General features: G+C 40.8%; 1 protein-coding gene across 2 annotated transcripts; it reads right to left on the bottom strand.

Moving 5' to 3' along the window:
* Window positions 1–16,476: 16,476 nt before the first annotated feature.
* LOC147267941 (sorting nexin-5) lies at window positions 16,477–22,058 on the bottom strand. 2 transcript variants are annotated; one of them, XM_086200718.1, is made up of 14 exons: window positions 21,830–22,058; window positions 21,538–21,648; window positions 21,157–21,264; window positions 20,209–20,269; window positions 19,916–20,040; window positions 18,619–18,702; window positions 18,459–18,533; window positions 18,264–18,294; window positions 17,684–17,771; window positions 17,536–17,575; window positions 17,361–17,447; window positions 17,185–17,274; window positions 16,948–17,013; window positions 16,477–16,836 (listed from the first exon to the last, which is right to left on the bottom strand). In XM_086200718.1, exons 1-14 carry the CDS (start codon window positions 21,833–21,835, stop codon window positions 16,699–16,701), a joined length of 1,110 nt encoding a protein of 369 aa, XP_086056844.1. In that variant the 5' UTR covers window positions 21,836–22,058; the 3' UTR covers window positions 16,477–16,698. The 2 variants fall into 2 exon arrangements, with proteins under 2 accessions (XP_086056844.1, XP_086056845.1); XM_086200719.1 differs by lacking the exon at window positions 21,157–21,264.
* Between the last annotated feature and the right edge of the window lie 31 nt (window positions 22,059–22,089).

Here is a 22,089-nt window from a genome sequence, read left to right as displayed (position 1 = left end):
CATTGACGCCAGGTCACCTGGATCAGTGCAGAAACACAAAAGAATAGCTGGATTGTCCTGCATTCAAATGTGAAAAAAATACACTCGACACAAACATGTACGCGCAAACACTGAGTCACACTGTGGCACTTCACCTGTGGGAGGTGAAAATGTTGGAAAGAGGTGGCGAGAGAGAGAGAGAGAGAGAGAGAGAGAGAGAGAGAGAGAGAGAGAGAGAGAGAGAGAGAGAAATGACACTGAGATGATATGTGATTCGCCTCCGGTGAGAGTCCTCACAAAGAACGAGTGACAAACACCACAAGATTTTTATCAAGGTCACCAGACAACTGGGCTTGATTCACTGTATTGGACAAATGGAGAGGTTATTGCTCTTTTATCAAGACTGAGTCTGAAGTCTCATGCAAACAGTGTCACAGAAGTCTGAACACCACTGATTATATTTTATATTCTCTTTATGAAGTGTAATGTGCTGCTTACACATAAAAGAGAAGCGCCTCCACGCTATCTTGTGTGTGATTTTTATTTTATGTTCTTTTTTTTAGACAGGCAATGCTGAGAGGTAACAGAAATGAGAGCCATCATGCAGCATAAGTACCTAGTTGGATTCAAACCAGAGCCACTGGAGTCACGTGGTAATTGTCTTAAATCCCAAGACACCACAGGGCCCTAAGACAAAGTGATTAAGTCTGTGTAAATCGACCATTATCACAAATCACCAATTTGTCCCAGTGGATTTGACAATCTGTACAGCATATGGAACCCACTGTCCTGGACCCTCAATTCAAAGAAGGAAAAACTCAGCAAAAAAACTTTGAACAGGGAGGAAATAAACTTGTAAGGTGGTCCAGCAAGGGAGGGAGACCTAATCCAGACTCGATGTTGCCTCATTTACACACACACACACACACGCACCCACACCCACACCCACACACACACACACACACACACACACACACACACACACACACACACACACACAAAAGGTGCCAATTTACTCATCAGGAGCAATTAGGGGTTCATAATCTTGCTCAAGGACACCCTGACATGGTTCTCCAGGGGTAGCAGGGATTGAACGAGTCAACTTCAATTTGATTTTGCATAGCGCTAAATCACGACAAAGTTATCTCATGACACTTTACAAATAGAGCAGGTCTAGAACCACATTCTTTCAATTAATTTAGTTCAAAGAGACCCATCAATTCTCCCATGAGCAAGCACTTGGCAAAGGTGCTGACAAAAAAAAATCGGACTTTTAACAGACAGAAATGTTAGAACAAACCCGGACTCTGGGTGAGCAGCCATCTGCCAGCAAGCCCTCGGTGACTAGATGGCCTCGGCGACCAAGACAAAAAAACACTCACAGAATACCCAGATAATGATTTGGGTCTGGTGTGTATAAATATACTCGTCCAGGGTGAACACCGCCTCTCATCCGATGTCAGCTGGGATGGGCTCCAGCCCCCCCACGACCCCAATGGATAAGCAGTATAGAAATGGATGGATGGATGGTGTGTGTGTGTGTGTGTGTGTGTGTGTGTGTATACAGTATATATGATACCCCCAACCAAACTATCAGTTTTCAAAAAGATCAACAGTACAATTTCACTTTGCGTGCTCCTGTTCAGTGTTTGCCCACAACAAGGCACTTCATATTGTTACCATGATCTTTTATTACATTGAATATCTTCGTCTTATTGACTTTATCAGTGCTATAAATCACTCTGACTATCGCATCTCAATGAAAATATAACCTTGGCTCCAACATCACGGAAATCCGTCTGGTAGTTTTTGCATAATCCTGCAGAGATAATGACAAACAAATAAACAGCTATAAAACATAACCTTTTCCTTGTTGGGGTAAACAAAGAACTCTCAAAGAATGCATGGGTGAAATATTCAGTTTTAATCCACCTGCCGATGCTGGCTGCAAAGGGGGGGCTACATTTCAGTCCTGGGAAATCCGCAGTAATTACACTAATACAGCTCCCTCTCAGCAGGCTCATTTGTTTCGTTTCCAATGGATCCGACCAGATGGTCCTCTGAGCCCGGTGCTTTTACATATTCATGAGCTAAAGTTTGACCCTGCCACCGCTGAAGGGCTGACCTCTAACCTGGACTCTTTAGGACATCAATAGGATATGGAAGAGGGCAGAGGGAAAAGCATCACACCAAGCACACCAACCCCCCACCCACAGTCCCACGGTTGAACGGTCGACCCCTCCGACTGAAGGCATTGCGTATGTGTGAACACCAGAGTGAGCCCAATCTGAGCCAGCCTTCACACGAGTTCCCAGGCTCCAATGGGGCAAGTGAACATCTGTCCCACTCACACTCTGAAAGGTGGGCGGGGGTTTGCAGCGCTAAGACAAAACTGAGGAATCAGACTAATGATGTCACACCATGTCAACAGTGTTCAAGAGCTTGGTAGTGAACTCTGATCTCTGCCGCATGTTGCAAGGTCACACTCAACCTATGGGAATGTTGACTGGGATTATCAGACAAAGACACAATGAATCAGATGGATACAGTATACAAACGTCTAGCATTTACTTCTCTCTTCTGCTTTGTTGTTAAGATCATTTCAGTCCTGTTTTTGACTGATTATTTAAAAAAGATTCACTAGATTGTGACAATGCCGAAGACATGTCGATACACTGAATGATGCAACATACTCTGCTTTGTTATGAAAGGTCAGTCATTTATTTTTCAATTACTGAGTAATGAAGCTGATAATCAGAAATGATTTTTTAAAAGAAATTGTGATTTACGTAACATTTTTCTATTCTAAATAAAAGATATATCAGAGAAATGGGTCCATTCATGCATGGACACATTTTTGTAATATAAAATCCTATCCTATCGCATCATATCGTAGCGTATCATATCGTATCGTAGCGTGGCGTGGCGTGGCGTGGCGTGGCATATCTTATCGTATCGTATCGTATCGTATCGTATCGTATCGTATCGTATCGTATCGAATCATAATGTAACGAACAATGGGATTTATCCATCTGCCTGATGCGATCTGGTTCTTTAACTCGGAGCCTAAAACAAACATCCTTGACACTCTCTCTTTCATAAGGATCAAGGGCTGCTCAGTTGATACAGTATGTGAATGATGGTGGTGGAACAAGTAGATGCACACAGCCATCAGACTCACTTTTCCATGCACAAATGAATAAAGCAGTGATGTCCAAAATGTCCATAATCCAAGATGAGGAGACAAACTGTGATGCAACTAACATTTGTCAACTTCAAATAGATTTTTGATTAATTGAAAGAAGTGAATATATTTATGAAGACACAAATCCCTCCGATCTTCAAACGTATTGCTGTTGGTGTATGAATCAGATGCAGCTTTTTGATTCTGAAAAACTTTGGCCAGCTCTAATGCGGATTTTGAACAAGTTAAGTCATTTCCAAAGAGGGTTCATCTTGGATGATTTTAAACTTTGCTTCTCCCTCAAATTCAAAAGATGCTAAATGGCTGGCAGTTTTTATGAACTGTGGTAATGCACAGAATGTAGTGTGAAATACTCTCAACTCTTTATATACACTCTTCCCTTCATTAGCTGCTGTGGCTGCAGAAATATCAACCAGGTAGATTCTTTATTGCTGATCTTATCGGGGTGTATTCCACCATACTTGTTTGAAAAAGGAATCTGTGTGCCTGCATGGTGAGATGAGCCAGAGAAGAGATGAAATCACACATCCATCCGACTAATTGGCTCTACAGTGCAGCCACAGGAAAGAAATGTTGATTTAGAGCACTTAAGAAGTAGTTTCTCCCTTTAAAATTTACCTTTTTGGAAAAAAAATCCATCATTGTATTTATGTCTGCAAATGCACAGTTAGCATATGATGGAAACTTGTATTGTTCCAACTCATTGTAGGCATTTGCTGCTTATTGAGGTGACCATACAAATGAGATTCATTCATATAAGCTGATTATATTTCCCCCAGAGATGATCTTGTGACATTTTATTTTGGGTGGTCACAAATTATCCGCTAATTATGCACACAATGGTATTCATTATTTTTAGCCTCTCGCTTTCATTCCTCACACCCAATAGGCTTTAACTGGGATATTAGTGGTTTTAGAGCCTCTTTAACACACACTGTACCTCTGAGGGAATGTCACACAGGCACGCGCACACACACACACACACACGCAGGCATGCACGCACAAACACGCGCACGCACATGCACGCACACACATTCACACACATACTGTTGACATGCAATCTATGACACAGAGTAGAGATTCTTGTCACAGTCTTTCTGCCGTGCCACCTTGGACACACGTCAGAGTTTCAAACCGTTACACATTTAACACAGCAGATAAATACATGTCACAGCAGATTCAGGACGTGAAGGGAATTCATGTCGTGAAAAATAATCTCATCATGATTAATACACCGAAGTGGCATCAAGGACAAAAAAACCCTTTTTAGGCTCTTGCTTTTACTTTTGAGTTCTCGTTACTTTTCTCTGAACATGCATGTCTGCCTTTTCCCCTGACCTTTCCTCTTAGGGTGAACTCTGCTACTTCTCCTCGGATTTGATATGTTTTTTCTCCTAGCGCCAGTCGGAGTCGAATTTTTCTTTCAAAATTGTTTTAAAAAATTATTTGTGCCTTTCTCTATCCATGTCCTACAAAATAAATCATAACTTGAGTCTTAGTCTTAATTACATCAAACAATTTGTTCTTTTAACCACATGGCAATATATTTGACATTATGATGCAGGATACTGCCATGTGGTTTCAAGCTGTGCAGGATGCTGTCTTCATGGTTTTTCAAGCTACTTTGATGCACATAGGATGAATCTTTACATTTTTATTTAAATTAAATATGGTAGTATTTCATGCAGCAAAGTGTATCCTATTGTATATTGTATATCCAATCACATTGTATCATCTTATGTGATGTCATATTACATCCCACCATATCTTATCGTGCTGTGCTGTATCGCACTGTTCCATATCACATCACATCGTGTTATCGGATGGTATCGCATGTCTCTTATCGTATCGTATTTTACTGTATCATATCAGAGTGTAAAACTCCACGTGTCCATCTGCCTGGTACATTCTGGTTCCTTCCCTCGCTGTCTCGAACACACACCCTTGGCACTTCTCTTTTGCAAGGATCAAGGGCTGCACGGTCGATATGCGATAGATAGAGAGGGAACAATGAGATCCACACAGCCATCAGACTCTCTTGACTCATTACTAGGAATGGAAGTCCTGGGGTAAATGGGGAGCAGCCCAAGGTAAAGAGATGCTAAATGGTCCCTCAGCTGTAGGAACAAGAAACGCCGCATTAACGCTGTAATGAAGCAATGAGGAGCTACAGCACAGTAAGCTTTCCCTTTCACACCCAGTTAAAGAAATGGGACTGAGAGCTGTGACAAGTGTCCACTCTTTCTGATGCAGGGCTTTAGGCTACTTCAATCATGAGAGGTCAATATGAAATTTTGACCCTTGCCCTAAACTCATAACTTCCATCAATTCATCTGCCATTTGACAGGCTCGCCCCATTAAACCCTGGAGTTGGATTAATCAGTTTAATGACAATGAAACCATCGAGGAAGAGGCATGTGCTGCTTTTGTTTGCCATTCATCATCCTAACAAACGCTGTGTAGTGATGCTGTTCGTTTTCTCAAGGTTGATGCATTCATCACATTTGTTTACCACAACTCCAAAAATAAAACATCAAGTAAATACTGTGTCAGTTTACCATTAAATGCAACACAAAGGGATGAAAGCCTTTTGCTTTTAGCTCGATTACTGTACAGCATATATTAAAACAGTACTGTAATTGCAAAGTTCAGCCGACCAGCAACTTATGATGTACTGTGCTTTTATCATCGTAACAGGGGTTCTTAAAATAAGGTCTAGTGGCCCAAGGGGGTCTTCCAGGACTTTCTCAGCAAACTGAGAAATATTTAATTTCACTTATATTTAAATAAATGAAATCTGACATACTATCACAGAGCTGACATTGAATCTATAATTTTACAATCAAAAACAGTGTTTTACACTCTTTAAAAAAATACTTTGTTTCTAATGTTTTAGGTGTTTTTCCTAGTTGTCTTCTTTTATGTATTTATTTATTTTTTTACCAATTTCTTACAAATATTCAGGTAAGTTATAACAATTTATTCATGACCTTCTCCAATGTTTATGTAAATCAAGAAATAAAATGAATTCAATGGGGAAAATTTGGTTAGCAGCAGCAACAACAAATCAAATCAGTATAAAGATTTGGCACCAGGAAAAAACAAAAACAAAATAAAGACACAAATATAAAGGATATTGAAATCAGAACATCAACCAAACATAAAAGAGCTCATATTCAAACATACATTACGTTCGTGATGGTTTTTCTGAGTGTCAGACCAGAGATGCTGGATCAGATGTGTAGAGCATCCCTGTTGAGCAGCGTCACCAGTGTTCATTGCTTCTTGGGAGTCAACTTGGAGGTCCAGAGCATCGTAAAGTATTACACACATTAGAAATTGGAAAACACACACATACACACACATTTGAGTTGGCACTACCCTGTTTTTAGTGAAAAGAGCTACAGACGTACCTGTCAATCATGTGATTTCTCTATGACAGTTGATTGGTTCCACTTCATGCCCCAACGCCATCGGTCAGAGGGAGGAGAAACTGCCTTCATCAATATTAATTATTTTCTCATCTATATTCATGCCCTCATTCATATTCATCATCAGTTACAGCAGATTAGGCGGCTTTATGAGAGTTTCTTCAGATCATCATCAGAGATGGCGAGGTGCTGGACAGACATCCTGAATATGGCAGTAAACTTTCTACTTAAGCGGTACAGCTGAACTTGCTGGAAGCGTCAATCTGTCAGTAAATTAGTTACCAAAGTTATTACAGATCTTTCACTTACAGTGATACTTTATCTAATAAGTGTCTTGAGCTCACAACTAAATTTTTCACAACTACTCTGTGACTCCAGAATGCAGAAAGTGCCAGCCATGTATATTAGCATGAGGCTATATAAACCACAAACAACAGCAAAACGGTTGAAAATTGTCTCCTTCATTGATGTAAACTCTGTACTCCAGAAACCCTTTGATATATATATATATATATATATATATATATATATATATATATATATATATGGCTGCACGGTGGTGCAGTGGTCAGCACTGTGGCCTCACAGCAAGAAGGTTCTGGGTTTGAGTCCCAGCTCGGGATCTTTCTGTGTGGAGTTTGCATGTTCTCCCCGTGTCTGCGTGGGTTCTCTCTGGTACTCCAGCTTCCTCCCACAGTCTCAAAGACATCAAGAGAGGACGAGGCTGACTGATACTCTAAATTGACCGTAGGTGTGACTGTGAGTGTGAATGGTTGTTCGTCTCTCTATGTTGGCCCTGCGATGGACTGGTGACCTGTCCAGGGTGAACCCCGCCTCTCGCCCGTTGACGCTGAGATAGGCTCCAGCCCCCCCGCGACCCTTAATGTGTAGGAATAAGCGGAAGATGACGATGGATATATATATATATATATTTAGCTTAAATATATATATATATATATATTTAGCTCATATATATATATATATATATATATATATATATATATATATATATATATATATATATATAACTGTTGAGAGTTTGCAAATTAATGTTTTTGGACGATTTTGCTGTTGTTTGTTGTTAGCTATAGGTCACCATTAGCTTCAAGCTAAGTATACGTGGCTGGCTCTGTCTGCATTTTGAGTCACAAAAGAAAACAAAAACGCAAAAAAAAAGAAGAAGCTTTTTAGAGTTTTAGAGTAGAGTTCTGGAAATAAGAACACTTAAAGGTGATTTTAAAATGAAGACTTTACTAATGTGGCGATAACGGCTGAGTATATGAGTTAGAACATATTGCCAACCATCAACGATCTTCTCTACCCTCCAGGTCTTTTTCTTTTTCATCTGTCTCTGTGTATCTGTAGGCAAAAAAAATGTAAAGGTAAGCTCATAGATGCAGCCATTAATAGTGGGAGCTGTGCTGGTGGATCTATTTGGCAGGGCAAGTGTGATTCACGTGGAAGTGGTGTTGCTGAGCAGTGGAAGGGTTAATTCCAGCATTGGGACAAGACTGGATTCTCCCCTCTCCTCCTTCAATATCACTCTCAGACAATAACTGTGCTTGAGAACTGTCGCCTGTGCTTGATTAATAATGCTGCAGCCATGAAGAAAAAAAAAAGATCTGGATTCTTTAAAGATTGTCCAATTAATTCCTCCCTTTCAGATTTATTTTCCAAGTTACAGTACATTCCAATCCTCTCTCCTTCCTCTTCCTCCTCTTCCTTCAACCTGCGCTCTTCATGTTCCCTAAGTAGTCTCTCATTAGCCACTTCAGAGCTGGTGCAGCCTGTTATATTCACATCTCAACAGATACATTACACGGTGGGGAGAAAATAACAGCATTGTTGATACAGCTTGTTAAAATTGTAGCTTCCTATTGTGCGACTCATCACTGCAAATGACCCAGTCATGCTCATATGTCATAGTTACAAGTAGCAATAGTTTTCCACATATTAGACCTAATAAGATAACTCTTTGGGTCTTGTGTCCTCTCTTTTTTAGCTGATGTACTGCTGTAGTAAGCAGTTGGTTGGGTTTTTTTGGTTTTTTTTTTCATGTTCAGGTGCAGTTACAAAGCCCTGTGTTCCTCCTCGGCTTAGCTGAGTGACACAGATAGAAGAATCATTGCTTCGGCAGCAGGGGAGGCGAGCAGCAGCAGGACAGGACAGGATCTTCCTCTCTGACTTGAGAACATTTCACTTCCTGCCTTGGCTACAGTGCAGAATATCCTGTTCTATAAAATACTGGCTCGACCTTTATATATAGAGTCAGTTTATTCAAAGTATCGCACCACATATATGTTTACGACATCTCTCCATATTTCAGCACATCGCGCTTTACTTTATGTTGCTCCTCGTGTGTACATAGTCTTGTTCTGCCATAGTTTAAAAAAAAGAGCTAAAAAGGCATCAGTGTATACACATGTTGGACAAAATTTACAGTAAGGGTTACTAAATGTGTAATTAATCATTAGTTAACTATTACATAATTTGCCTTTATCATTAACGACGGATGGAAAAACTTGGGTAGGCTGGGATGGGGTTAAATGAGAAGGGTCACAAAGAGCGTTAATAAATGATTCATTATGCTTAAGTAATGTTTATTCAGCACCGTTTCATATAACTAAGAATTAATTAACCATTATTAATCTTGCTCCCCCTTTTTTTTTGTGACCCAGCTGCTGTCAGGGAAGCTTTTTTAAATCCAAACCTTCAAATCTTGCTGTTTTAGCAGTGTGTAAACGTGATGTGGTAAACACTCTCAGGCAGGCTCAGTTTGCTGCAGCCTGAATGAATATTTCGAACAACAGTTTAGTGGTTGATCTGACACTGAATTGCATGGCATTGCGTGGCCTTATGTAAATTTTTTACTGAACAATCACGACATGTTGCAACAGTGTGGTAATGTTGACTGGTTACACTCTAATAGCAGCTGACATCCTTAAAACCTTTGTCACCACATTAATATTTCATTTCATTTATCCTCGCGGGGTCGTGATCATTTTAAAGATGAATTGACATAGAGGCTGACACTGATTCTATTAGATTCTCCCGGAATTCTCTGTGGCGACGCTTTCAGGGAATGTTTAGTGAAATGATGGTTATTTTATCGAAAGCTGCTGTAAAACATGTTATTCGTCTTCTACAACACATAATCATCTTAAATGACAATAAGATTGTATAGCATATCACTGCAAATTACAATTACGCTGAATTGTATTATTTTTTCTAGCTTATTGGGTAGAATGAGCTACTAGTTTGATAGAGAGCAGTAGTGACAAATTGATTCATGCTTCTGAATAAGGACCCACATGGGAGCTGGAACCATTCCGGAGGTGTAAAAAAAAAAAAAAAAAAATCCTTTTGGTAATATCTGAAAACACAAATACATGGAATTCTTCTGTCTGCACATTGGATCCTTAATTTCTGCAGTCATAGTAATAACACTGACAAACAATTTCATCCTAGTTGTGTTCTCATATACTTTCATTATGCTAAAAACAATATACAACAAGTTCACGGGTCCTTCGAAAGAGAGGAAAGTGCTACTGCTTGCTCAGCTTGTTTGTTTCCCTCAGTTTGCTCAGCAGCAGAAAAAATCTGATTAAAAATGCAATCAGCACGATGGAGAGTCCTGTGCCTCCAAATCAAACCATAATGGGAGTTTACCATGCATTATCTCTGAGTGGGATTCATGAAACCTTAGCATGCATTATCATTGGAGAGTTTACCAGCAGTGTCCAGCAGGTATCTGCAGTGTCTGGGTGCCAAACAGACAGAACAACAGGCGGAAAGGTGAGCTGATGCTTGTCTTGTGTTCCAGAGTGGGTTTGGACACATCCCTGTAACAGATGTTCGACCTCTGTTTGCTGCTGGGCCTGTGATGACTTTCCATCTGTCCTTGTGTATTTGTTTGGAACATCAAGGTGGCGTAGTGAGCAGCATCCGTCCTTCAAACTGGTATCCCTGCTTTGAGCCCGCTTTGGCAGTATGTATCACCCTACTGAGATGACCTTGAATAAAACTACGGCGCTCTAGGGGCACAGTCACGTAGCTGACAGGTAAAAATGTAACTCTGCTCTCTGGTTACCAATAAATCCTTTAGGAATCCTATAGTTCCTAATATTGGATCAAAATGAAGCATATTCAGAAAGTGAATTTGTTTATACATTTATTTGTTCCTGAACATTTTGTCAAGGTTTCAGGAACCCCTATCAGTACAGAAACCCATACAATGGCACCGCTAATTACATCCTCCAATGATTATCATCACAATAAATCAGCATAGCCATTTTCAAGATAATGATTTAATTAACCCGTTATGACGAGAAAATTAGATTAGTTCTCTCGAGATACCGGCGTTTAAGAAGTCGTCACAAGCGTGGCTGTTAGCCCATAGCAGAGTTTTCATTTTCTGTCAAGTAGAACAATCGACTCATCCTCCCGATATCAGAACTTTTAGTTCCAATCAGACGTGCAAATTTATAGATAAACACCTCTGAGAAGAAGTGACATGGAACAGATGATTCTTTACTGATTGTTTGATGATTGATATTTGATTGCTGCCATGTTGAAACGGACATACGAACACGCAGTGCTGCTGTGGCTACATGTGATCACGAGCAGCAGGATGTGATTTTGAGACCACATGTAGAAGACATGTGATTAAGTGACCTCTGGAGAACAGTGTGTGTGTGTGTGTGTGTGTGTGTGTGTGTGTGTGTGTGTGTGTGTGTGAGTGTGTGTGTGTGTGTGTGTGTGTGTGTGTGTGTGTGTGTTTGTGTGTGTGTGTGTGTGTGTGTGTGTGTGTGCGTGTGTTTGTTTGTTTCTGTTCTGCTACTTTGGTCAAAGCTGTGGTGGAAAAATTGATGAATAATTGATTTTACTCTAATGGGTACATTTGTAATTGTGTGTAAATGTGCACTCTAAATTGCGTACTATGTGACACGGTCTAGTACTGTTGCGTGATGTTGTGTTTCATTTCATGAAGGAAAGGAGAGGGAGACATGTTCTTCCTTTCATGTAATATTCTGAGAACACTGACAATGGCAAAGAAGTCATCACCGCAGCATGTCAACATGTCCAAACGGTCCGTGGCTGACATTATTCCCACAAACCTAATTACCAGTATCATACCATCATCCGCAGTGCTTTAGAAGCATGGCAAGCAGCCGTGGAGAGAATGTATAAATATTTATGGCTCCTTTCACTAGTGAACAGAAATATGGACTAAATTAGCAAGTCTAATGCTTTGCAATGGTGGAAAGAACATACAGAGCAATTCCTGTAAATATCAGTAACATTAGTCTGATACTGCACACCCAAAGTAAACTGGATACTTGGTTACCAGCTATTTTGTTGTAACAGCTGTAAAAATAGTGGATAATAGAAGGAATGTCACGTACAGTAACCCCTGCAAAGTGACTCATGTCACTGTCACGATCCCATGCATCTGGCATGGGACATTTGGAAAGTTATGAGGGCGCTTCAATTTGTCTCAAACATTTTTTTCCACCTGTTAAAAAGTTTGTAGGAAGTTTTACTTCACCCTGATCAAAGGGATGTTGTATTGTGTACAGACTGTAAAACCCTTTAAGACGCAAATCGTGATTTGTGGTTTTTGACATTCTAAATACAATTCAAATGATTGAATTTGATGTTGAAGTTAGCTCAGGGCTAACCAGCAGTAGCAGGTTCTACCACCTGGGTACGCTCAGTCTACATCCTCCCAGCAGCACGAGAGTGTTGCCTCATGCATCCAGTGTGAAACGCAAAGATATACTTGGATGACATGAGCTTGATGAACACAGTGTGAACTCATTTTAGCGAGGGCTTGAATGACCTGGACTTTCATTTATATGAAAATATGATGCAATTTAATTCCATAACATCAATGATTACGCTGCTATCATTGTCTTTCTGTAATAATGTGTTTCCCTATTTGAGTGTCAGCAACTCCAGCACTACCAAATAGCCCCTCTAGGGTCAATAAAGTATTTCTAAGTCTGATTTTTTTTCTGCCTGATGCTTCCAGATGGCTGATGCATGGACTTATTTGTTTGGGGGGGGGGGGGGGGGGGGCGACAATGGAAATACCCACACCAGTGGTGCTGACATAGGTGTTGGTTTGCATCTGTGCCACTTAAACACAGCACAGCCTGTGGGCCTTCTAAAGTGTAACAAGTCTCCGCTAGCCAATAAGAGTTGCTCGTAGGGCTAAGAGATTTAACGCTGAAGTACTTGGCTGTGATGAACACTCAGGATGGGATGTGCCTGATGAAACTGTATAAACCCCAGATGGTTCGGGCATCTGCATTATGGCATTGCGCTCGTTCTCTCCCTCTCCTCTCGTCTCCATCTTCATCCTACAAACTTTTAATGAGTCATAATCTGTGTATGGCAGTGATTAGATTTAATGAGGTGCCAACAACCTTGGTTTGACACAACTCCGCTGCAACACGCTCACTAATTTGTGATAGAGCAGAGACAGAGTCTTGGTCCTTGTGACAGAAGCACCATGCAAGTGAATAGAAGATTAAAGCTCTCAAAGTTTATTTTTCCCTATTTTTAATTTCAAACCCCTGTGTAATTGGCAGGGATGTCAAGTCTCAATTGGAAAGTTGAGGAAGGGGAGACTTTCATATTTAAATTCTGTAGTCAAATTTTGTTCTTGCGACTTCCCCGGAGCTAGAGCTGAGATATCAAAGCTGCCTGTGAAGATTGAGAAGAGCAATGAAGGGTGAATCTGGGTAGGAGTCAGGAAATCACATACTGTAGTTGTATTAAGAAAATGAACAGATTACTTATCAGTATTTGATGTTCATAAGTCAGCAATCAAAATAGAGCTGCGTCCTTTATATTCTGAAGCCAGATGTTACACTTCATGTACTTTAAATGGAAGAAATATGAGTGTGACACCAGCATACAGGCAGATTTTCAATAAATCAGTAAATACTAATCTGCCCTCACACAACAAGCCTCAATAAAACATCTCGTTTGAAAGATAGCCCTTTTACAATGTGCGTGCACTATCAATTAAGCACCAACTCCTGAGTAAACACTGATTAAAAAACTACTAATCAAGTACGGCTTGTGCCCATAGTTTTTCCTGGTGTGGGAGAACGTCGTAGCCATTAAACTGGTGGAGTGTTGCCTCACTGATGAGTCACGAGGCTTTGTCACATTCACAGGAGCCGTTTCCCTTCACTTTGCGCTTGACAAACAGATCTTTGTCAGCGCTGCCTTACACTCTTGTGAATTTTTTCACATTTGCCAAGATCTCATCCCATCCTTGATCTGGGTCATGCCCTCAGAAGTTGAGAAGGGCTCTCATTAGAGTGGGTGTGTCAGTGTGCGCCCACTGCGTGTGTGTGTGTTACTACATTTCCTGCAGCAGAAGAATGAAAGTGCCAGCAATGCGAATCTCCTGTTGTGAAACTCATCTGGCAGTGACAAGCAGCAGGGAGCACATTATAAAGAAAAATATACAGAAACTGTCAAAAAATTATAGGGTTTTGTCTATTTGTAGCACAACTTGCCAGTATGGTGCCTTTTTTGTTGTTATCACATCATTAACACATCTAAGAGACTGATAGAAGCTTTCAGATAAAGGAAAAGTAAAACAAGAGAATCATTAAAACGCTCCATAAACTTTTTACATTTAACTTTTACTGCGCCTCATTAAAGCTAATAAAGCACAAAAATGAAGTGTAAAACCTACGTGGTGAAATTGTTGTATTTAACGACCAATAAATGCACGTTCTATAAAGAGAGGGAACATCATTTTGTTGCTACCATGACGACAACATAAAATGAAGTGTCAGAATGGCAGGAATTACAGTGACTGCTTTCCTGACAAACTGGCAGATAAACGCAAGCAAAGGTACAACGGCAGAATGTGAAATCTGCTGAGGTACAGTTACAGAAGACAAAGCAGGTTCCTGCCACCTTCGCTTCATGTTACACCATTTTATTAAGGTCAAGCAAATAGTATTAGAATATGTCTCTGACTATGATGGTGCATCCTCTGAATGCCTGAAAGGCATGAAACCAGAACAGAGGTATGATCCATAAATTCATCAGATTGTATTTATATGGGCGGCAGACCTTCCATCTCTGAAGAAGATCAAATATATTTTGCTCTAATAGATGCAAATATTGTCCTGTTTTGAATTTGTGTCTTGTGTCTTGGGGCTGTGTGTTTACATCCTTGCATGTTGTGCATTTGTATATGGTGCCTGTGTATTTTTGCTGTATAGAGAGGCCTGTGTATATGCACAATATATGTTTTTGGATCTCATTTAATGCGCGATGATGAAAATTAACATGCCGGAATGTTGCTTTTTTTCAATGATGTGATCCCTGGTGTTTCTCTTTATTATGTGTCCACTATTAAGTAAAACCCTGATTGGAGACTCGGGCGTAGGTGTAGCTTTTATTACCTTAATATCACCTGACAGCCCTTAGTAATCGAACACAGAAAGACTTGCCAAGTCATTAGCAATAGATCTCAGGTCAGATGACAAATTAACCACACATGACACTACAACCAGTGTGAATTAAGCGGGATATCTCCCAAACAAATCAACGGATGTTGATGAAATTTGATGGAAAGATCAGCGCTATTACAAGGAACAGTTGATTAAAATTGGGTGGATCAGATTGTAAATCCTGCAGACTGTTCAACGTCATTGGCAGGACATAGTTGTTCACAGTTGGACAAGGACAAAAATCATCCATCCATCCATTTTCTACCGCTTATCCTGTTAAGGGTTGTAGGGGGCTGGAGCCTATCGCAGAGGCTTTCGGGCGAGAGGCAGGTTCACCCTGGACAGGTCGCCTGTTGCCATATCCTCAAAGTCTCCTTGACAAAAGTATACTTTCAAGTTTTTAATGCATTAGAATCCATGAAGGAAACATGTAAATGACCAGACATGAAATAAAATATTAATTTATTCGTTAGCACTCACTGCAGTCCTGAAAACCTTTATATTACTGTATTAATAGTTGACAGGCTGAAGGCTGCAAATGCAGAAATACCCATAAAAGAATAATGGCAAAAAATAACTGGTTATCATTGTGAGCACAGACGTGACTCCCCTGGCTAATTCCTCCGCTCCGGCTACAGTGTGAAACGTGCTATTTACAGTCGAGCGTTTGGGCGGGATTGAAAACTTGGCGCTCTGTAGGATGATTGCCCTTTATCGACTCCTTCATTGTCAAACGAGCAAAGCCTCCTCTCTCCACCCTCCGTTCTTATGAGACCAGCCATCTATCTCTCTCACTAACTCATTCCCTCAAATGGAAACCACTCCTCCTTACTCACCCAAAGGAGAGATTACAGGCCGGAACAGATGAGATGAAACACACAAGCAGTTCTGAGATATGGACCCAGAGTCCACGGCAGACTGAGAAGGAGAGGATGACATTGTGCTTGTGTGAGGAAATGTTAGCCAAGTGTGCCAAAGTTGGAAATATAAGGAGGGGTGGAACGAGATGGAATTTAAAAAAAAACTGTAAAGGAGATCATTGGCAGATATTCACAAAGGCAGAATAGTTTTCAGAAAAGCCAGACAAAAATAGAGCAAGAGCTTGTCCTTGCTGCCACGTCCTTGCAGGAGCACTCAAACCAGCTGATTAATGATCCAAGAGGAAGAAACACACACAAAGGCAAGCAGGTACTTTGGGAATCAATTCATCACACTTTATTTTGTGTGACCCTGGGTGATGTAGTGGCTAGAGAGCAGCACAAAACACTCTCAGCAGGAATGTAGGAGTGTATATACACAGTCTCACACACACAAGTCAACTGCTAAAGTATAAACAACACATTTCAACAGAGGCAGACACAGGAAAGTAGAAGTGTGTGTGTGTGTGTGTGTGTGTGTGTGTGTGTGTGTGTGTGTGTGTGTGTGTGTGATTATATTTGTGTGGAAAGATTTGCACTTCTTGTAAAAATTTCTCAATTTACACTGAATGTCACTCGTAATTGAAGGCAGTCAAGCGAGAGGCTACAGCACAGAGGGTGAAGGACACGTTCAGGGTATTATCTCATGGTTCATTAAGAGGGTGGGTGTGAGGTCACTAAGCCATCCCCCTGAAGGCTTGTAGGTGCTGGTTGAACTGGTCAGCGCTCTCTCTGGCTGTATGAAGCTGCTTCTCACACCACTGAACCAGAGCCTGCTGCAGCATCACTAAACGTGCGGCCTGGAATTCTGCGATCTGCAAGAAATATTTAAAACATTTGAACAAAAAGGGGAAAAAGATGATACTGACACTTCCAAGATCCAGTTTTTTTTTTTTTTTTTTTTTTTTAAAGGGATGCTGTTTTACCTCCTTTTTTGCCACTCGGCAGATGTCAGTAAACTCTGTCTCAGCTGATTTCCTCACCTCCTCCAACTGATGAATATAGAGAGTGTCATCATTATAACATGCTTGGTCTTCATTACAGCAGATAGAATATGCCCTCTCATCAGTTTTCACCCCTTGTGCTGCCATTAATTCATATAAGCAGACTTTTACTGACACCTGCTGGTCCAAAGAATGCAACTGCAGTGCATCTGTACTCACAGCAGCCTTCTTTACAGGTTTGGCCTTCTCTGCATTCCTTCTGGCTGTTTCCAACTCCACTAGTTTACAGGTTCTTCTGAAGAACATTTCCTGTTGCAGACGTACGGATGAGACATTTCAACATGACATGTGGCAGCACATCAGTGGTAAACGATGTGAGTTTAAAAATCCACCACCTTTTCTGCCTCCTGATAGCGTGACTCCAGATCCAGGCCCAGCCCGAGCGTACTGATGTCATTCTCAGCAACACTCGCCATGTTTTTCTGCCCACAAACACACAGTTTGTGTGCATAATAAGGAACTATGATAATTGTGCATTTAGATGTAATTCATGCCTGGAAACCAAATTACCTTCATGGTCTCAAAGACTTCTGATAACTTCACACAAATCCTGTAGGAATCAAGTGGGTCAACACGTTATTTTGTGGTGTTCTCTATAAAGTGTTCAACCTCAAGATCATCTGATATTGGCCTGGCATCAATACTATAATTGTCTCACTTAGTGAAAGCCTGTTTGTCTGGATCGTCTCCTGGTTCCACGCAGAGATGAAGAGCTGTTGCGAAGTGCCCACAGGCCGTTGCTATTTCTGGAACCGCACAGAACACACCGACAGTAATGGGGCAAATAGTCTTTGAGTCATGCACATGTGAGCCTATACAGAATGTCCTGAAATTAGATGGGTTTCCCCTCACTTTAATTGATTTTGGGCACAAAACATGAACACAGTGACATAAGCACACGCACAGCAAATTCCCACTTGTGGTCATGTGCCCCTCTTTTGTGTGTTCTAAGGTATATAAGATGGTGGGGAATCCCTACTCTCTAGTCTTGTTTGCCACAGGTGCTCTCTTAGGTCTGCATCAGCAGACGCTTTGCTGAGGGCAATTACACAGTTTCCTCTATCATTATTATTATTATTATTATTGTTTCATACAGCTAACCCCACGTTATTCAGAATATTTTCCCCCACGTTATGTGGTTACCGATGTTTTTCAGTAGAAGTTAATCAAAGTAACGTTTGTGACCCCGTAACGATTCTGCTCTCATTACTCTGATCCAAGAGTAGCTGTTTTCTTACTTTGCTCCGTTAGCACCACATCCAGGAACCTCTGCAGAAAAAAATGAAAGTTCAAAGGTCAAACTGGAGTGTGTGCGCGAGTGTGTGTGTGTGTGTGTGTCTGTGTGTGTGTCTATGTTTGTGTGTTTGCGCGCGCGTAAGTGCACTCGCCACACAACTCCCCCATCAGTCTTCTCACTCTCTCAGAGGACTCACCTCTGCTGCGTTCTTAGTACAGCCAGTTAGAACAAAGTTGTAATCCCGTTTGGTTTGAAAGAACTCATCGACGTCCTGCGGACAAAGTCACTGCAGCGTTGAAACCACACAACATAAAGGTTAAGAGGTTGTAAATTGTGTACGAGTCCCGGTCGAGTACCTTATGGCCTTCTTTTCTCATCTCCTCCACAGCTTGACTCAACCGATTGAAAATGTTTCTCCTTGTTCTCTGTCTGCCTGGAGGCTACACACCAAGATAAAACATTTATATTGTTCTACTATTTCTCTCCAAGCCAGGTTTATGCTGTATCATTTTTTTTCTCTCTTCCTATGGTGGATTGGGGACACAATTGACTGCTTGAATGACACAATTAGAAAGCTGTTGACTTGTCAAATGCCTGGTTGAATTTAGAATTTATGCATGCGAACCCACAAACACACCTGGAGCACATTTGTAGCTCGGTAAAGAACGTTCCACACTGAGTGAGGCTGCCTATCCACATCCAGACTGGGAACACATTCATCACCGACACACATGCGGCTTTACACACGGTAAAGAGGCAACGCTCATTTCCTTCCGTTTATTTTGTTCAGTTTCACCTGCATGTTCAACGCTTCTTTTTTTTTTAAGCCTTCACTGAATTTATCTGGGAATAAAACCTCCTCAAGTTGAGTCCCAGCTCAGAAACTGTCTTCTTTAAAGAACAGTGAAAACAGGTTTGAAAAACCAAAAGTGGCTGTAATTGTACCTGAATTTTGAACACACCCAGTCTGTTTGTTTGCAGCTCTAAGAATAGTGGGATCCACCGCATGTCACTTGGGAAGCTTTACTCAACTACGTTTTAAAGTATCTTCAAAGTGGAATCAAACGGAATATCACCATCAAAAACGTAGCTTTGAGACCAATTCATAAAAATAAAAAGGACTTAAAGCCAAACTCATTTGTGCTTTATCTGTATGGACGTGAATCCAACAGTCATGGAAGATGTCAGACGTGTCTCCACCCAAGCTGTTGCTCTGTCTGAGACTGGCCAATAGAGACATGTCGGACATCTTTTAGAGCGAGTTCCAACAGTTTTGGATTCGCATGAGTGCCTTTTTTACTCTAAAGTTTAATACATTGCAGTAACACTGTTCTTTGATTGCAGTACTAATAGTTCTACACCCCAAATCAGTGTTTTGATTGCAAACCTCATCTGTTTGATACTAGGTATAAAGGTAAGCTCAAGTCTGGACGGAAATATAATCACAGTGATTCTAACAGATTTGTATAGACTGCTCATCTTGTCTCATTATTTTGAGTTTCAAAACCTCCGCAGGTCCAATTTTTTTTTTTCCTGACATAATTAAGTTTATCCTTTTTCTGGTGGGGTATTGCATTACAACCTCTGTAACTGGGGACAATACTAAAGAATATCACTGCATAGAAATGAAGCTATTCCTCTATATCCACTTACGTCTGGGCTGGTGAGGAAGATCTCAACAGCTTTATTTTTGCTGAGTATGCTGTGTGCAGCCACCAGGTGGAGGAAAGTTTCTAGAGCCATGCAGTACAGTTTCCACTCTCCTAAACCAAGGAAACCTGCAGAAAAACCATCACAGCACCTTTTTAAAAAAAAAAAAATCACACCAAACACTGAACAATAGAGCAGACACAGAGGACACAATGTGTGCTTCGTTTTACATCTTAAATCAAAGTTCAGATTCTTTGCGATCCTTTTTTATGAAGCTGGACGTCAGATGTACTCACCAAGTTGTTTCATAACCTTTGTAGATGCATTCACCTGAGCCTTAGCAGGAAGAGGAGGAAACTGTGGGGAGGTAACATATTTGTATTATTTCAAAACAACACGAAGACAAGACAAAACCATTGTTATTAAGTACGTGGCTTGATAAGAATAAGAATAAGAATACTTTCTTTATCCCACGCTGGGCAAATTTAGATTCACAGAGAGAAGAGGAAAGGATTATATAAATCAAAAAGAGGCAATTACAAACAAAATGACAAAAAATATTTACATGAAGTATGAAAAACTAAGAACAGATATGCACGATAAGATATGTACGCCAAAACAACTGCACATCTTGCACTGCCTCAAAATTATGCTGGATTTTTGTTTTTTTAAATGTAGTGTACTTAGCTTCGTGAGAATGTAGCACATCGTAGCGCGCGCGCACACACACATACACACACATAGACACACACACACACACTGTTAAGGAAGTGTAGCACAAAAATATTTCCTGGTAAGATTTCTATCGTATTGTTTTGTAAAACACGCTACCAGACCAAAACTTTAGTATCGAGCCGGATGACTGCACCATAATCTGTTCCTTGATTCCATTAGAAAAGAGGATGTGAGGAGGGGAAGGGGAAGCCATTTTTTTAAAAGGTACAAAATGCTCGTCATAAGAGAACTTGGAGAGAAACAGAGCATTTCAGACCAGTTAGCATGTATAATTGCAAGTTAAACTTTAGAGTTTAAAGTCCACATTTTGCTCCTGAGATCAAATTCTGCGCTTATTGTGGAGAAGAAAGGGAAAATAAACAGACGACGGCATATAAATCTTCCAGGGAACCCACAAATTATGAACTGCACCCTCGACAGCTGAGCGATAAAGACGTCTCAGAGCCATTTCTGTCGATCAAACAAGACAAAAAAACAGAGGTTGAGAAGAGATACAACAAAGTACTGACTATGACTCCCTGTGTCCCAGGTACATCCTCTTGAGAGAACAGGTGCTGCTGCAGCCATTCAAAGTCATCATAGGTCCGGTGCACATGGTACTCCCCCGTCCCAGACAGCTGGCACAGGGGGGAGAGACGAGACAGACCCATCATATGACACCTAAGGAATCTGAGTTTACAATGTCGGAACAGTAGGAAATCACATGACCTCTCCTGCGTGTGTGCAGCAGCCCATTTCTTCTGTTACCAGTGCTTCAAACACAAACGGCTTGCCTATGTTTTACATGCTGGTGTTTTCTTGTTGTTTACTTGTGGAAGGGACGTAGCAAAGGAGAAGACCAATTGTCACTTATATTGTACATCAAAATCCATACTTCATCACATCCTCACCTTCTGAGATACGATCAGGAAGGTAAGTGTGTCCCCGTCTTTCAACACTTCTGTCACCTTGGAGCTGTGACCGTGGACGCTCAGAGACGGTGTCACTTCTTTGACCTCTTCCTGTAATTAAAAATAAATGAGATTAGCAACAATATCGTTCAGCTTCAATAATTTCAATCAGCATGCAAATGTACTTTGAAAAGGGAAGCATCATAGCCATCTAAGGATGCATGTCCAAAACAAATTATCACGCGATGATCCTCAAAATTTGACAAAAAGATTTTTTCCCAGCTGCACTTACCATCATCGTGAGGGTTGTCAGCTTCTTCTTTTTCCTGCTTTGTCAAATGCTTAACTCTCCGTTTATCTTGATATGAATGCACAAAGCTGGAAAGAGGCTTTTTCATACGTTGGCTGTAATGTGCTCAAGTGCCAAATGCTGAGAAGGCACAGGATATCCTCTGGGTCAAAGTGCACACTGGTCCAATGAGAAATGGAATAAACAGAGCCAAATCTAAACTGCTGGCGAAGGGGGAAAAAAAGGAGAGTGAATGGTGTGTT

The sequence above is a fragment of the Aulostomus chinensis genome, chromosome 3, assembly GCF_037954235.1.
Source record: "Aulostomus chinensis isolate RoL2024-O1b breed Wild chromosome 3, RoL_Achi_v1.0, whole genome shotgun sequence".
Taxonomy (NCBI): domain Eukaryota; kingdom Metazoa; phylum Chordata; class Actinopteri; order Syngnathiformes; family Aulostomidae; genus Aulostomus; species Aulostomus chinensis.
Note: the sequence above shows the minus strand (reverse complement) of the source record. Positions and strands in the feature narration are given on the sequence as shown.

Coding starts and splice junctions, on each gene's coding strand:
- LOC147267941 (XM_086200718.1), bottom strand. Junction 20,041..20,208: donor AAAGGTTATGAAACAACTTG/GTGAGTACATCT, acceptor GTTTTTCTGCAG/GTTTCCTTGGTTTAGGAGAG. Junction 16,837..16,947: donor GCCGAGTGGCAAAAAAGGAG/GTAAAACAGCAT, acceptor TATTTCTTGCAG/ATCGCAGAATTCCAGGCCGC.